At 43.4% G+C, this 15,164-nt stretch overlaps 1 protein-coding gene across 2 annotated transcripts in view; it reads right to left on the bottom strand.

Annotated features, from left to right (window-relative positions):
* Nucleotides 1-531: 531 nt before the first annotated feature.
* SKA1 (spindle and kinetochore associated complex subunit 1) overlaps nucleotides 532-15,164 on the bottom strand; it is a 15,998-nt gene continuing 1,365 nt past the window's right edge. The window contains exons 3-8 of one of the 2 annotated variants that reach the window (XM_031059636.1): nucleotides 14,677-14,801; nucleotides 13,618-13,706; nucleotides 13,076-13,132; nucleotides 9,972-10,109; nucleotides 5,248-5,417; nucleotides 532-929 (exon numbers count right to left, since the gene is read on the bottom strand). In XM_031059636.1, coding sequence (XP_030915496.1) covers nucleotides 781-929; nucleotides 5,248-5,417; nucleotides 9,972-10,109; nucleotides 13,076-13,132; nucleotides 13,618-13,706; nucleotides 14,677-14,801 — 728 coding nt within the window. In that variant the 3' untranslated portion in view covers nucleotides 532-780. The remainder of the gene's footprint in view (nucleotides 930-5,247; nucleotides 5,418-9,971; nucleotides 10,110-13,075; nucleotides 13,133-13,617; nucleotides 13,707-14,676; nucleotides 14,802-15,164) is intronic. The other variant, XM_005424200.3, reaches the window with a different exon arrangement.

Genomic DNA, 15,164 nt, shown 5'->3' with positions numbered 1-15,164 from the left:
AGCCTGGCTCCTGTGAGCAGGCAGGAGAAAATGTCTCCCTCCAGAGAGGGTCAGAGTCCTGGGTTTCCCCTGAGGCACCCGAGCAGATGGGAGGAGTCCCTCCCAGTGAGGCTGGGGTTTGGAAAGGTGCCAGTTTGATAGCTGCTGTCACAAGCAAAGGCTCACTCACGGTAAGGAGGAGAGCAGGACAGTAGCAGTGCAGCGCAGTGCAGTAGTAGTGAATTCTCTGTGCAGCAAAACCCAAAACCCCACCTGTCTCCCCTCTGATCCCGAGAGCACTGAAGGCCAAGCCCAGCCCCTGACCTCTAGCCCAGGCTCATGGTATCTCTGCATTTCCCAAGAGAAATCCCCCAGCTAAGGGACAGTAGTAAACTGCACCCCTTTTCCTCCCCATCCCACAGTCCCCTCCCTCCCCTGCCACATCTTTTGTCTCAAATATCCATTGTTCTCATCTCTTAGGCAACAAACGGAAGAAAAATTCTTGGAGAGAAAGGGAAAAAAATAAAAAACCACTCAGAAACACAAAAGGACTAAAGGAGCACGGTTAACCTGCATGAGTTAACCATGCAGAGGAACTTTATGTTTTTTCCTTTACTGACCAGAAAATGTGCCAGCTGACTTTCTGGTTCAGGTTCGTAGTTCCCCATAACTTCGCAAAGCCAAACTAAAATACTTGAACACCACTCCTAATTTAGCGTAGATGCCTGAAAACCCCTCCCTGTGTGTCCCTGCTGCTGTCTGGAGAGCAGGGCAGGGTGTCAGGTCAGGCATGGGGAGCTGTTAGCAGATGACGTAGCGGATGAGCCCCAAGCCACGAATCTCTCTCAATCTGTGGCAGTGCCTCAGGATGCTGAGGATGCTGTGGAACCTCTTGTCCAATTTCAGGTGAGTGAACTCCTTGATATCATCCTCCACAATAAAAAATAATCCTGGAAAAGAAACAACAGTTTTGTTACAGAAATGACTATGCTGTGGGATACACTCAGCATTCCACAAGTGACAGCACAGCCTCTTCTTCATCATTCCACAATCTACAATTCATAATTCTGCAGTCAGTAGCATGGCTTCGCACTATATCGGGAACTTTGTTCTACTTTTAAAACCTGTCATCAGAAAGGGAATTTTCAGCCTTCCCCTGAAGTTCAGACACTCTGCATCATCCACAGGCCCCGCTCCATGAGCTCTGTCTCCCAGCAGGCACTCACTTTCTGGAATTAGATCTCTGCCATAAGGACAGAGCCCTGCATGCATCAGAGCTATGCAGCCCACCATTCCCTTGACTTACATCAGATCTGGAAAAGAACAATCCATCATTACTTCAGAAAATCACAGGAAAAGACTCATCACTTGCAACAGCATCGTCCCTGTGTCTCCAAGAAAATGGCACAGTGAAGGCCTGCATCAAAGCTGAGAGCTCCCCCCTTCTTGTAGTTAACTACTTCTATAAGCAAATTGTCATTAAATTTCAGGCTGCCCAGCGCAGTGGTGGAGTTAACATCCCTGGAAGTGCTCAAAAAACCATATGAATGTGCCCCTGGATGACATGGTGAACATGGTGCTCGGTTGACAGTTGGAATTTGTGATCCTAAAGACCTTTTCCAACCTAAATATTCCTGAATTATGTGTAGTATTACGCTTCCAAGTCTAATGGGAAGGACACAAGGGAAGGGGTGCTTCAGCTTAGAAAAAGAAGACAGCATTCTCCCTCCTTGTTTTATCCTTATCACTGAGGCAGTGACATCTTAGAAAAAAATTGAGCATCTCTTCCTCCTGTTAAGTCCTTCCAGTTTCACTGGGATATAGCTGATACAAGCTGGAAAGCCGATGCTGCTAGAAAAGAACTGAGGTCCAAGAATTATGTTTGTATGTGCAATGTCCCCCCAAAATCTTGCTCAGACAGAGCTGAGAAATAACAGATCATATTTTCTCACAGCCTGGGCCTCTCATGAGAGTTAGTGACACACTTGTCTCACAGGGGGTAGAATCTTCCAGAGACAATAACTGTCAAAATCTAGAGATATTCCCCCAGAGAGGAACTCTGCTGGAATCTCAGAGCTTGTAACGCCACCAAATCCACATACAGATGAGAAGTAGGAAGTTTGTTTACTAGAAAAAGAAAGAAGAACTGCATTACTGCTCAAAATAGGAAATAGTCTCAAATAGAGACCATTAACAACTTCCAGGGACACCAACACACCCAAACAGTGCTGGGAAGGCAGGCATAACCTGCCTGCTGCCTTCACAGTCTATTGCATCTGGGGGAGCATCAGAACGTCCTGAATTTTTATAAAACAAGATTCCTTCTTATATTTGCTCACTATCCAGAGTGGCAACATTCAGCAGAGCAGGATCTTTTTTGTGAAGAAATCAGAGCTGGGTGAAGGGCAGTGGGTTGGCCCACGTGCTAAACAACCAGCTAAACACACTGAACCACCTGAGTGGCTGGAAGTGACCCTGATAAACCCAGCAGCATCTTCTCTCATCTTGAAATCAGAGAAGAGGTCAGCTGGCAATCAGCCCAGGATGAGAACCAGTGGGAATCCTAAGCAGAGAGACAATCACTGGAGAGATTTAAACAAACAAATCAATGAATACAGAACGTCATCCTGAAAAATGGAATGGATAAAGACATTCAATCATTTTGTGCTGGCCAGATAAGAACCGTCTGACAGGCTGCCAGGACTTTTCTCTAGGCTTTCTAAATGATTAATCACAAAAAAAACCTAAACAAAACCATCTACCACACAACTACACTTGCTCTATCAGATGCTGAATGTCCTAGTTTCCTAACTGAGCTTCCCAAGATAAACAAGAAATAAAGGCCATCTCTCAGGTACTTAGAGCAATTAAGCACTTCAGTTTTTCAGACTTAAGGCCCCCAGCTGACAGAAAATTCTCTGACTAGCTGTAGCTTTCTCAAGTGGCTGGAATGGCTTCCTCACTGCAGCCAAGACTGCTGTGGATCACAGTGCAGACTGAGCAGCACTCCAGGCCCAGGAGGGCCCTTCTAGTGTCAGCCTCTCTTCTACAACTGTGGGCTCAAACTCTTTACTACTAAGGATAGGAACAGTGGCACCAAAAATCTGCTGTAAATTAAATTGATGAAGCCAGTGTTTTAAGAAATCCAGATTAATGTAAGCTGCTGTTCAACTGAGGCAAAAACTGCTTAGAGAGAAGCCAAACCCTCACAGCTCAAACCAAAAGTCAGTCACACGAATTTATCTAGCTGCATTAGAATGAATTTACCTAGCTGCATTCTGTGCTTAGATTGTTTTTCATAAAACCCTTTAAACAATGACCTTTGTATGGCAACTGAGATCTCATCTGCAGTCCTGTGACTGCAGCATGAGAAGGACGCGAGCTGCACAGCCACTGGGGACAAGGCATGCAGGGACAGCAGCCAGGCAATGGCTTCCCAGGGCCAGAGGGCAGGGACAGATTTTGGGATCTTGGGAATTAGGAATTGCTGGCTGGCAGGGTGGGCAGGCCCTGGCCCAGGGTGCCCAGAGCAGCTGTGGCTGTCCCTGAATCCCTGGGAGTGCCCAAGGCCAGGCTGGATGGGGCTTGGAGCAGCCTGGGACAGTGGGAGGTGTCCCTGCCCATGGTATGGGGTAGAAGTGGCTAATATTGAAGGCCACTTCCAACCCAAACCATTCTGTGATTCTGTGTTTCTCTTACAGGTCTCAGAACAAAGTGCCAGCATGTCCATCTGTCCTAGGGTGACATTGTGATGCTTGTATCCCCATTCATGTGTTCTGTTTATGCTGGATATTATGTTCTGTGCCTTTAAAACTGGCTCTGAAGAGTGAAAGTTTTGTTTGGGCTTTTCTTATCAGCCTGGTGGGACGCAGAAGTGGGCAGTACTTAGTGCTGTTTTTGCTTTTTGCTTTGCTCTCTCTCTCACTCTTGCTTCTGCTTGCTTTTGCTTCTGCTCATTAGCTAGTTTAGCTAAACAGTCCAAATTTCTTCCTGGACTGTTTCTCCTTTCCTTTTTATCGACCATCTCGAGCCTGCTCTGGACTGGGACCTGGGAACACTGAGAGTTTGCACCTTGTGGCCTGCAGCAGCTATCCCAGCACAGGATGGACTGATAGCAGAGCGACCACCCCCAAGGGAGACTTTCTGAATTTGTCATCTGTTTCAGAGTGGTGTCATCCGGTATTGTTCATTCTGTGTGCTGGGGAGTGCTGTGCCTGTTAAATAAACAGGTTCTTTCCACTTCTCCGAGGAATTCTTCCTGAACCGGTTGCGGGGACGGGCCATGTGGATTTGCTTTCTGGAGGGGCCCTCCTTTGGAAATTCTCTACCAAATTTGCCCTAAACCAGGACACCATCAGATCAGAACTCCCTCCCTACAGAAAAGCTGCATTTAGAACCCAGAAGTCACTGATGTTTTCATCATACTATAATATCCAGAGCCTTGAAGAGCAACAAAACTGAAGGAAGGAAGAAAAAGTTGCCGTTTATCTTCAGGGCACTCCTGAGTACCCAGTGAATGCTCAGGGCAGAAGTTCTAGCTTTCTGTCCAGGGCTAAAACAGAAGGTGGGTGCCATGGTGTTGTCAGAGACAGCTCTTTTTATGTGAGACAGAAGACAGTTTGCTCCACTCTTTATGCCTGAACTTGGAAACATGAGGGCACTCTAAGGACATCCCCAAGCTTGACATGAGCACTATGCTCCCAGGAATAATTATGTACCTGTTCTCAACAGGAAAGGCATGCCAAAAAGGAGATTTTTATATCAGAGACTTACTGTGCCACATGTTTTTGGAAAAACTAGCCTGTAAGTGCAACTTTCTTTTCAATTGAAAGAAAGGTATTTTGGTTTTCACTCCTGCTATGCTTTTAAGAGGAGAAAACTTCTTAAGATTATCAGATGGACTTACCTCTTCCACAAAGCCACTGCAGCACAATTAATTAGCCAAATTTCCCAACTTCAGAACAAATTTTTAATAGTTTATGTCCAACCAAGTTTAACACCTAAGAACACATTTCTATGGTTTGGTTATCAAACTAAGAGTTTCCAGAACTTGTAGTGATTCCAAACGAAATCTTTGTGCACTCAGACTTTCTGCCATGACACACCATCAAAGGGACATATTTTTCAAGGAAAACATTCAAAAAGTGAGCCAGTAACTATGGGAAACTCTTCAGTCAAAACTACTGAGAAAAAGACCAGTATTTTTATACTTCTCCTGCAACATCCAAGTGTTCTGAGTTTGGTACTAACAAAGGAAAAACAAAATACCTTTTGTATCCTTAGTTTCTTCTTCTATGAACCTGTGGTAGAGGTTTCTGACTGGTGCACTCATAGACTTCAAAGGCTGATACAAGATCTTGTACTTGCCCAGCACAGCCTTGTTAATCTCTTGAACAACTGCATTAATCTGATCATATGTTATACGGCCTTTCAAATACCTACAAATAAAAATAAGAAAAATAAGAATCAGTTACCAGAAAGTCACAAAGTTCTGTGTTTATTTTTCTCTTTCATCTGCCTTAACTGAAGAAGCCATTCCTAGTTAGAGGCAGTTTCTCCTGTTTTGTATTACTGAATACATCTAGTAGTTAATTCTGTTCATTTCCTTGATTGCTTAACAATCCTGAAGGTAAAAAGGCCGTGACAGAACCTAAAGCAGAAAGATAAAATATTAGAAAGCTAAATTAAGAAGCAGAATGCATTCAGCGCTTAAGCTGTAAAAAGCTTTTCAAAATGGAATAAAGGTTGCTTTTATAGCATACCACTTAAACACAGAAAAATAAAGCAACTTTGCAGAAAACAGCATGAAATGAAATGTCCGCGTAGGAGCACACCTTGGCTCATATTATCACCACAAATGAGCTGTGTTTGATGTTACAGCCATTTATTGTTTGGCCAGGGCACCAAACAATCCGGCAGCGGGCATGGAGCGGGGCTGGAGTGCAGCGGCCCCATGCCCACCATGGGCCCTTTTTAAAATTTGTGTGTTGGTTTGTTATGTCTGTTTGGTTGGTTTTTGCTTTGTTTTTGTTTTTTTTTTTTGATGTGGCACTAAGTGCCTTGGTTTAGTTGAGATCTTAGTGCATGGGTTGGACATGATGATCTTGAAAGTCTCTTCCAAGCCAGTGATTCTGTGATTATTTGGTGTCTTTTGATGAGCTACTAGTTGTGTGTTGCCTTCTGTATTTGACTGTGCAGTTTACTGAGCTGTGAAGATAAGGTTCTGCACCACCAGAATCCATTTCTGAACTCTCAGAGCTTTTCATAATACTAGTACTAGAAGAATAAGGTCTGTTGATAACAGCCTAGAGGTACAGGAAGCACAGAAGATAAAGAACAAAGTGATGTGGAAATACTAGAACATTGGAAGATTTGCAAGTAAGGCTATTCAGTATTTATAGATGTAAAGCCATGCCTTCAAGGAAAAGGAGCTGTGCTGCACACTGAGAAACCATTATATAAAAATGAAATCTGAAACTCAAATGACAAGCAGTAAGCTAAATACAATACAACCTTCCTCTCTCCCCAAAAATGGCAGTAAAAGTCGGGCCAGCCCTGTAACCTGCATTGTCTTGTGGCCTTCATTCAGTTGCTACAACAAACCCAACCTGGCTGTTTCTGGACTGAAAAAATCAATGAACAGCAAGTTCCTCCCTCGTTTTAATCTGAGCAGACAGGCTCAATCTTTGGACAACACACAAAGAATTCAAAGCAGAAGTAGATAATCAATTACAAGTTCCGTATTCCAAACCAGAAGTCAGACAGGCATTCTGCAATTGCCAGCTCAAAATAAGTGCTGTAGATTTCAACAGCAGCCAGTCCCTGCCAGGCAGACAGGCCTGCGAGTTGTGTAAAACTGAATTCAAAGCCATTGCTCTGCCTCCAAACCAAGTTTGAAACTTAGTAGCCACTCAGTTACACGCAACCGGTTTTCATACCTCGATTAATTCAGCATTGGAGGTGCAGCCATCTCGTAGCTATAAAATCGCTCTACTTTGCCCAGTAATAAAGCAGCACTAGCCCCCCCCCGCCCCCGACACGCAGCCACAGCAGGAGCACAGAGTGTAACCACAGCAGGGCTCTGCCTGCGTGTACTAACTGCTGTTTATTGCTCTCTTTGCCTCCCTGCGCCACAGGGGAGTGTGTGGAGAGAGGAAAGCTCAGCCCAGAGGTATAAAACACCTTTATTTAAGTTCCTGTGCTCCCACTGTCAACACACAGACAGTGAGCCCACTTAATAAAGCCAAGGCAGCACCTCAGCTCATCCTGAAACTGAAACAGAGAGGCAGGACTGGGTTGCCTAAACCTAAACACAAATGTTCTTTGAGAGGCCCTCAGGCATCCAAGATGCTTTAATCTGAAATTAAACCCTGTCAAAACCAAATGGAATTTTTATTCTGTGCACAACTAAGGATCATAAAAACTCCAGCTGTCCCACAGCCCTCTCATGTTTCTACCCAACCACGGCTGGCAAACACGTTAATGCTGACATTTATTTCAGTCCATACGTACGCTAATATAAAAATACAAAGTTGAGAAGTTCCGAATTCAGGCATTTAATTTAGATTTAAAATAACTTTAAAATCTGCTTCACTATTCCAAATGCAGTAAAATTCAAAACTCTTCTAAAAAAGATCCAGTCAGTTTCTTTTTTTAATCCACAGAAGCCCTTTTTCAAAGCATTTTTTCTATAGGTATGAAAACCAGAGCACAGTGCCGTGTTCCTCAGAGAAAAGAATAACATCAATATAACACATATATACCACTCTAAAAGAGATAAAGCTTGTAATGGCCACCCCTGCTCTCTCAAAAATGGTTGGGCTAAAATAGCCATGTATTCTCCCAAGCCACCATCTTTTGAGACTTGAGAGTTATAATGAATGCACAGAATCTAAAACGCTTTCAGCACTAAGATTTTTAGAAAGCAGTAAGCACTCTAGACAAATAATAGAGCAAACATTTTCCTCTGCCTCAAAGTCAAAAGTTAACAAAGACAGGTATTGTGAAATGTCCTTTATCTTCCTCCAAAAAGCACCTTCCTGCAACAGATTTGAAGGGTAAGATAATTTGCAGGTTTTTTATTGTGCAAAGTGCTCTGCTTGATCAGGGTGCTCCACATCTGCCCCTTAACGCAGCGTGTACCTTTGCTAAATGCCAGCTGCCCAGTCCTAGGACTATGAAGTCACTGAAGCCTGTGTCCCTTTCAGTGGCCTGATGGTGTTAGGAATAGATTTTCTTCCATGTTCAGCATAAGGCAAGTGAAAACAGCCTCCATTTTTCAGTGACCACCCCCACCTCCATCGCTCACCTGAGGAAATGGGCCATGAACCAAATTCTCATTCTTCCAAGAGAATACATTCAGTGTAAGAGAATTTGTATTACAAGTATTTACTGCTTAGATTTGGTCAATCAGTATGTGAAATTGCAAGTACTCCCTCAATCTTGTACTACAACATTGCCAGGCAACAGGAATACTGGTAGATTAATAGAGCTATGTAAATTCATGTAAATTTTCCTCCACAGAACAAACATGCTTCTCCCATCTGAATAAAATTAAATTATTTCTAGAGCTCTACCAGCACAGTCTAAGCTGCAACCTTTCCATAATGGGTACCTTCCAACACAGCTGCAACATTCCCACCAGGAGTGCCTTCCAACTCTGCTTATTCTGTGGTTTTGTGAATCTTTAATGGACAGGAAGAGGATCATCTGGCCTCTGTCCACATCCTCCATGCCCATGAACAGCAGAGGAAAACCTTCCACTTTCAAGGGTTATCATAAACTCCTTTAGGTGGGAAAAGCCCTCTGAGATCACCGGGTCCAAGCTTTCCCCCAGTATGGCCAAGGCCACCACTAAACCATGCCCCCAGGTGTCCTTCCACCTGTCTTGTGATGTGGAAGACCATAGTCTTAACTGGAAGTTAAAACAATATTTGTCTGGAATGGTCTGTGTCTATTTTTCTTACCACAGCAGAGATAAAGACCAAAAATTCCCAGGCTCCAGCTTTATCCTCTCATAATTTTATCAGGAGAGAACTACTTAAGGGAGTAAATCCACAAAATACCTGAGGTCTTCAGCAGAATAAAAATACCAGGTGCATGCTCTTCTAAGAAGTCCTTTATCGTTAGCGCAATATTCAGGATAAGGAAGAAAATGGGCATTACTCACCTGAAAATTTTGAAGGCTATAGATAAAAATTATTGGAAAGCCTTAAGTAAAGTACAGACTCAAAACCATATTTCTTACTGAAACAGGTATTGTCAGGGAACACAATAAATCTAGAATCTCAATAACAATTTAGCCTTAGGCATCAAGAGAAATTTCTTCTTCTTGCAGAAATATTTACCCATGCCACCCAAATGCCCTTTAACAGTTATTCCTATATATCAGACTTTAGACAAGGATATCCATTAATCAGGTCCTGATGTTAGGGGAAAACACCCACAGCTTTCTATTCCAGAAATTTGGGAATTTTAGTGCAAAGTGGTTTTTTTGCTTTTAACAAGTCTGATTCCTTTTCCTGTCTCAAAACGGATTGGTAAGTCAAGACTTGAAGTTTCCAGAAACCAATATTTGGGTCAAATAAAACCAGCATTTATCACTGGTTTTCCTTCTATATGTAAACAAACCCTCCATGTTATGAGATGATGGCTCTTTTTTTCAATGTCAGTTCTCAAAACAAGATGAGGATTCACCTGTTAGCTAATAAATCTCTGTTCATACAATTACAGTGACTTTTGAGATAAGAGGTTTGGGTTTTAACTGATCAGTTTTCATCTTCCCAATACCAGCATAAGAGGAGCCCAATTAATTAATTCAATTTTCAAGTTTGCTAGCAATGCATTTTAACCATTTGGAGCTGTTGTCATGTTTCATCCCATGAAGTATTTCATCTCTGTCAGTCCCAGTTCTGCAAGAGGTCACTCTCCCAAACCTATGTGTGCCACCCAAATTGATATGCCAGAGTGCAAGGGAAGCCATGCTTACTTACGCAGGAACACTTGCAAACTCCTCTGTGGTTATTAATGCTGCTTCTTTAATGACTTTTTTCTCTTTTGCAGGTTTCTTCTCAGTGTTGGGTTCTACAGACTTTGTTTGTCCTTTGTGTTTCACAGTTGGCACGGTGTTGCTGTAAAATGAAGGAATATTCAGTGCACAAACAGCAGGTAAGTAGGAAGGAGAATTCTACTACACTGCTTAGTCAGAGACCTAAGCTCCAACCTGTTAGGCTGGATGAACACAATTAGTGATATTTCACAAAAGAAACATCAGTAAAGCAAGCCTACTCTGTTTCAAATCATATCCTTCAGCTGACTTCAGCACAGTTCTTGGTTTCTGTGCTATAGAGGCTGCTAGCAGGTGAGCTGGAAGCAGTCCAAGTGCACCATGGCACAGCTCAGAATTCAATGTACCATTACATTTCACACAACGCAAGGCCTGGCTTTTTATCAAATAAAACAGCCCAGAGCTGCAGCCTTCACAGGCAGATTTGAAATACTTCATAGCTCTTTGAAACAGGTTCAGATCTTGGGAAGCCTGACTCATCCATTAAACTTTTGAAGCAAGAAATTCTACACCACTTTGCAGACACTTTAAAATATTTTTAGGCAAGATCCAAAAGGTCAAAAAATTCTCTGATTTCTTCCTGATTATTAGAACATTATTTTTATAAATTCATCCTTCCTCTAAACCCTTAGCTTAGAGCCTCAAACCCCAAGGGATTTGCCAGCCACCCACCCAGCTGCTCCTCAGCAGGACAGCAAAGAGGATGCATATGGCCAAATCCACTGTTGTCAGAACATGGGCATTACTGAGATGTGCAGCAGAATTACATAAAGCAGTACAGAGCTGACCTGGACAGGGAAATAATCCTCTGCTTGGATCCCACTGTCCCACAAGAGATCATTGCTGCACATGGGGTCCCACGGCAGTGAACGGCAGGGCAGTGCCCCATCTGTTCCCCCCAGGGCCAGGATTTGAGGTGTCACTCGCTGTGTTCCCCGAGGAAAAGGACAGGACAGCGCCGTGGAGAGGACAGTGAGTGCCACCTGCTGGGCTCCCACAGCGCCTGCTCGCTGACACGGGGACGGGAGCGGCTCTGCTCTGTGCTGTGACACCGCACAGAGCCCTTCTGAAACCAGCACATCTGCAGCCAAACTATCGCAGATGTCATCATCTGGAGAACATCTGTTTGCATCTGAACAACAACGACAGAACGAATCCTGGCACCCTGCAGCTAGCAGGGAATGTCAGCAAACTGGAGGGACAGGAGAGGGGGGTGCATTTTGGGTGGTGGTGGTGGAGGTGGGTTTGGAATGAAAGGATAAACACAACAACGAAGGGAAGGAAGTTCACATCTTGCAACTTCATTCCTCCCACACTCCAGTCTCCTGCTGTCTATCACACTGCAACAAACCTTTTCTAGATGATTCCCCTATCCAGGCACCCTTCCTTTGTGTTCCCACCCACTCCTTTGTTCCTGCACTGCTGCAGTGAGGTGGAACAGACACAGTTCACCACTGACCTGAACCATGAAAAGGAAATACTTATGCTTGTTTACAAAATCTGTCTCTGGTGGAACGAGAAACTGAATCTCAACAAACACAGGGGATACAAAGAGCTTGAGAGATATTGAACTTGCTTTTTATTTCAGCGAGATTCCTCTGGTAAACGAGAATAGCAAACCCAAGGATATAGGAGAGAAACAGTAGCTAAAGCCATGCATCGCTGAGTTTCTCTGTGTGGGTGTTTTCTTTTTCCCTGGGACTTCCAGGCCTGTCTCACCAGCATTCAAGTGCTCCTCTGCTTTCTGCATTATCTCACAAAAATCACTCAACATTAATATTCAGAGCCCCACACATCCGGGAAAAGAAAGGAGAGGAAGGTTTGGGGAAGAGGCCTGAAAACATATTTACACTGATACAGTGGGTTTTGAACAATAATGTCCCTTCTTACACTTCCTTGACCCTCCACTGCACAACAGAGTGAATATCAAGAAGTGACAAAACAAGAAAAAAAGAAGAGTGTTTTGACAAATGGCATCATCACACAATGTATTGTTACTCAAGAAAAACCAGCAACAAACTGACACTGACAGAACAGCGGCTGTGAGCTGGCTGAGCACAATGTGTAGAAAATTATCAGAAAAGCTTGGTTGGTTTTACATACTGTGGTTCTCTCTAGAAAGGGAAGAACTGGCTAAAGTCACATCACAATTAACTTCCTAATCACAAGCAGGAAAAGATTGTAAGGAAAACAAACATCCCAAAAAATCTTTTGGTGTCAGAGGTGACACAATCACTGAACAAGCCTCATTTACATCTAAACAATTCCCGGGAGCTAACACAAAGTTAAGACAAAGGATTTCCCACAAAAAGAAAGTAAGTTATGGCGGAAAGGCAGAACCCAAGTGGTAAGTTCTGAAAAACTTCAATTTTTACACACACACAGACAAAAAAAGCAACATCTAAATTGAAAAGGAACACGTCAACCCTAGAGACATTTTGAGAGGCTGTTTCCTAAACTGAGGGGTTCATCTCTAAAGGGTGAGAATAAGCATAGTTATCCCCTCACCAGCTAAGAACGATTTCAATACAATACCTACACCAATGACCATACTGCTACACACCAACAAAAATTACCATTCACTTTTCTCTTTTAGAACACTCTCTCCACACATTTAACCTTTTACTTTGCTGGAATACATCTGTCGTGTTTTGAGACAGGTTTCTCTGGCATGAGGAGCCAGACCAAGTGAAGTTGGTTGATTCAGGGCACATACTGGAAGCAGTGAGTTCAAACTAATGCATTGCTTCCTGACAACCTACAAGGTGGGAAGGAAACTCTGAGATCCCGAGATAATGAGGGTCACTCTGCAAGTGACCCCACCTGACACACACTAACAACACTCCATAAAAAAAAATAGCTCCAACAGGATGGAGAAAGAGATGAGAAACTCAGAGTTGAAATGTCTTAGAAGCCTTCCGAATAACATTAATTCTGTTAATTAAGTAAAATTAATTCTGTTAAAACTGTTAATTCACATACTTGTCATTTTCACACACTTGAGCTACTTGACTCTGAAAAGCTTCTTACCTCAGCCCTCTCCAAGGCAAGGGGATGTCATAGCTAGCTGAAATAAATGCAGGATTGCTGCAGGAAAAAAGAACAAAACCACCACAAACACAATTCAAAGTCCTGCAGAAAGACAACTGAGTTAGAGGATTTTTGGTTTTTAAATGTATTTAGAAGGGCAGTGGTGAACTTCAGTTCTAGTGACCCAGCATTTGGGTCACTAACCCTTTAATGAGTAGGCATTGCAGTTACAAAATCGGTGTGTTTGTGATTCTAAAGGAAGGGATGTCCAGACTCAGAGAAGCACTTGCTTTCTACTACATCACACCTACCCCTGGAAGCTCCCATTGGAACAACCTGGGGGTTTATAGACTTGACCTGACAGATTTGTTGTGATGCTAGCACAAGCCTGGACAAGAGCCAGCTCCAGAACCTACAGACACAACAACTTTGGCTCCCAGAGTTCCCCAGTTAATGTGGAGTGAAAGGAGCACAGCTGTGCAGTGCTGCAGCTGGACAGTGCCAGGAGCAGCCCAGATCCCCTGGGCTCAGGTACGACATACCAGCTCTGGGGTTTAGGCAGATAGCGTGGAATGTGTTCAAGGAGGTGCTGTGCTTCCTTCTGCTCTCTCTCAGCAGCCTTCTGCATCTCCTGAAATTGATACCAGACTATATCAGAAATCTCATCCTACTAACATCAAGCAAGTAAAATTAGGGCAAGAGTAAATTAATTTTCAGCTTTTTTAAGAGGTGTCTTTTATTTCTCCCCATCATCTTACCTCCTTATCCCATAATTTCCCCAGGAAAACTAGTAAAGATAAAAAGGAAGGAGTGTCTATCCTTGCTCCCAGAATGTCAGAGAAATTTGAGCAGGCAAAAGGAACTTTAGCAATATGCCCTGAGCAAGGTCTGGCTGGGGAATGGTGGTGGTGAAGATGAGATACTGTGGTAAACTCACCTCCATTCCCCACATTCCCTCCATTTCCACAAACGACTTAACAAAAGCGCCACAAATATACAGTAGAAAATCAGACAAATATTCTAATGGAATACTTTGTGCAGCTCTTGTAAAGATGCATAGGTAGAATTGCTTTTTAGATCACTGTATCTGTTATGATAAAGACGTTTTCAAGGCCAGTGACAAAGACATGATTTTAATGTCCTTAGGATGAAGGAAGGTAGACTTAGATTAGATATTAAGAAAAATTCTTCCCTGTGAGGGTGGGCAGGCCCTGGCCCAGGGTGCCCAGAGCAGCTGTGGCTGCCCCTGGATCCCTGGAGGTGTCCAAGGCCAGGCTGGATGGGGCTTGGAGCAACCTGGGACAGTGGGAGGTGTCCCTGCCCATGGCAGGGGGTCGGGACTGGAGGAGCTTTAAGTTCCTTCCAATTCAAACCATTCTACAATTCTATGATTCTGTGTACAAGCCTTGAAAAATACAATTTTTAATGTTCATTGCTCTGGAGAACTGCTTGACAAACTACCAGCAAGCCTGTTTCAAGCCCCAGTTTCTCTTGTAAGCACATGCATCCAAACATCACTAAGAATCTAGGAAAAAAAGTGACATATGTATCAAAGATTTCTTTGAATCTTTCAGTATTTTATGAATGGGAAAAAAAATTACTTTGAGAGAATCTTTCTGTTTTTCTTGCTGTTTAACTTCATTTTCCATTTTATTCAGGAGATCATGTACAAGGATCACGTCATTCTGTATTTTACGGAGCACAGGCTTGCGGGGATCATCCTTACCTGTAAAAGAGAACATTAAGCTACAAAGTCTCCAAGAAAAAAACAAAATGCAATATTTCTCCCCTTCACAAACAGGGATTATCTAACTCCCTGCTCCCCAGCCACCATTTCCATCCAGGAGAAGCAGCAAGCCAAACTGTCAGCCTTGTACTCCACACAGCCAACAGAGTCCATGGAATCACTTAGTTTGGAAAAGCCCTCTAAGACCAGGTCCAACTATTCCCCCAGAACACTGTCAAGGCCACCACTAACCGGTGTCCCAAGTGTCACAGCCACATGGCTTTTAAATCCCTTCAGGAATCAGGATTCCACCACATCCCTGGGTGGATTCCTGACCTCCCTTTCCATGGGGAAATTCCTGCT

Source organism: Geospiza fortis, unplaced genomic scaffold (assembly GCF_000277835.1).
Source record: "Geospiza fortis unplaced genomic scaffold, GeoFor_1.0 scaffold488, whole genome shotgun sequence".
NCBI lineage: Eukaryota > Metazoa > Chordata > Aves > Passeriformes > Thraupidae > Geospiza > Geospiza fortis.
This window is presented reverse-complemented; position numbering and strand designations above follow the sequence as displayed.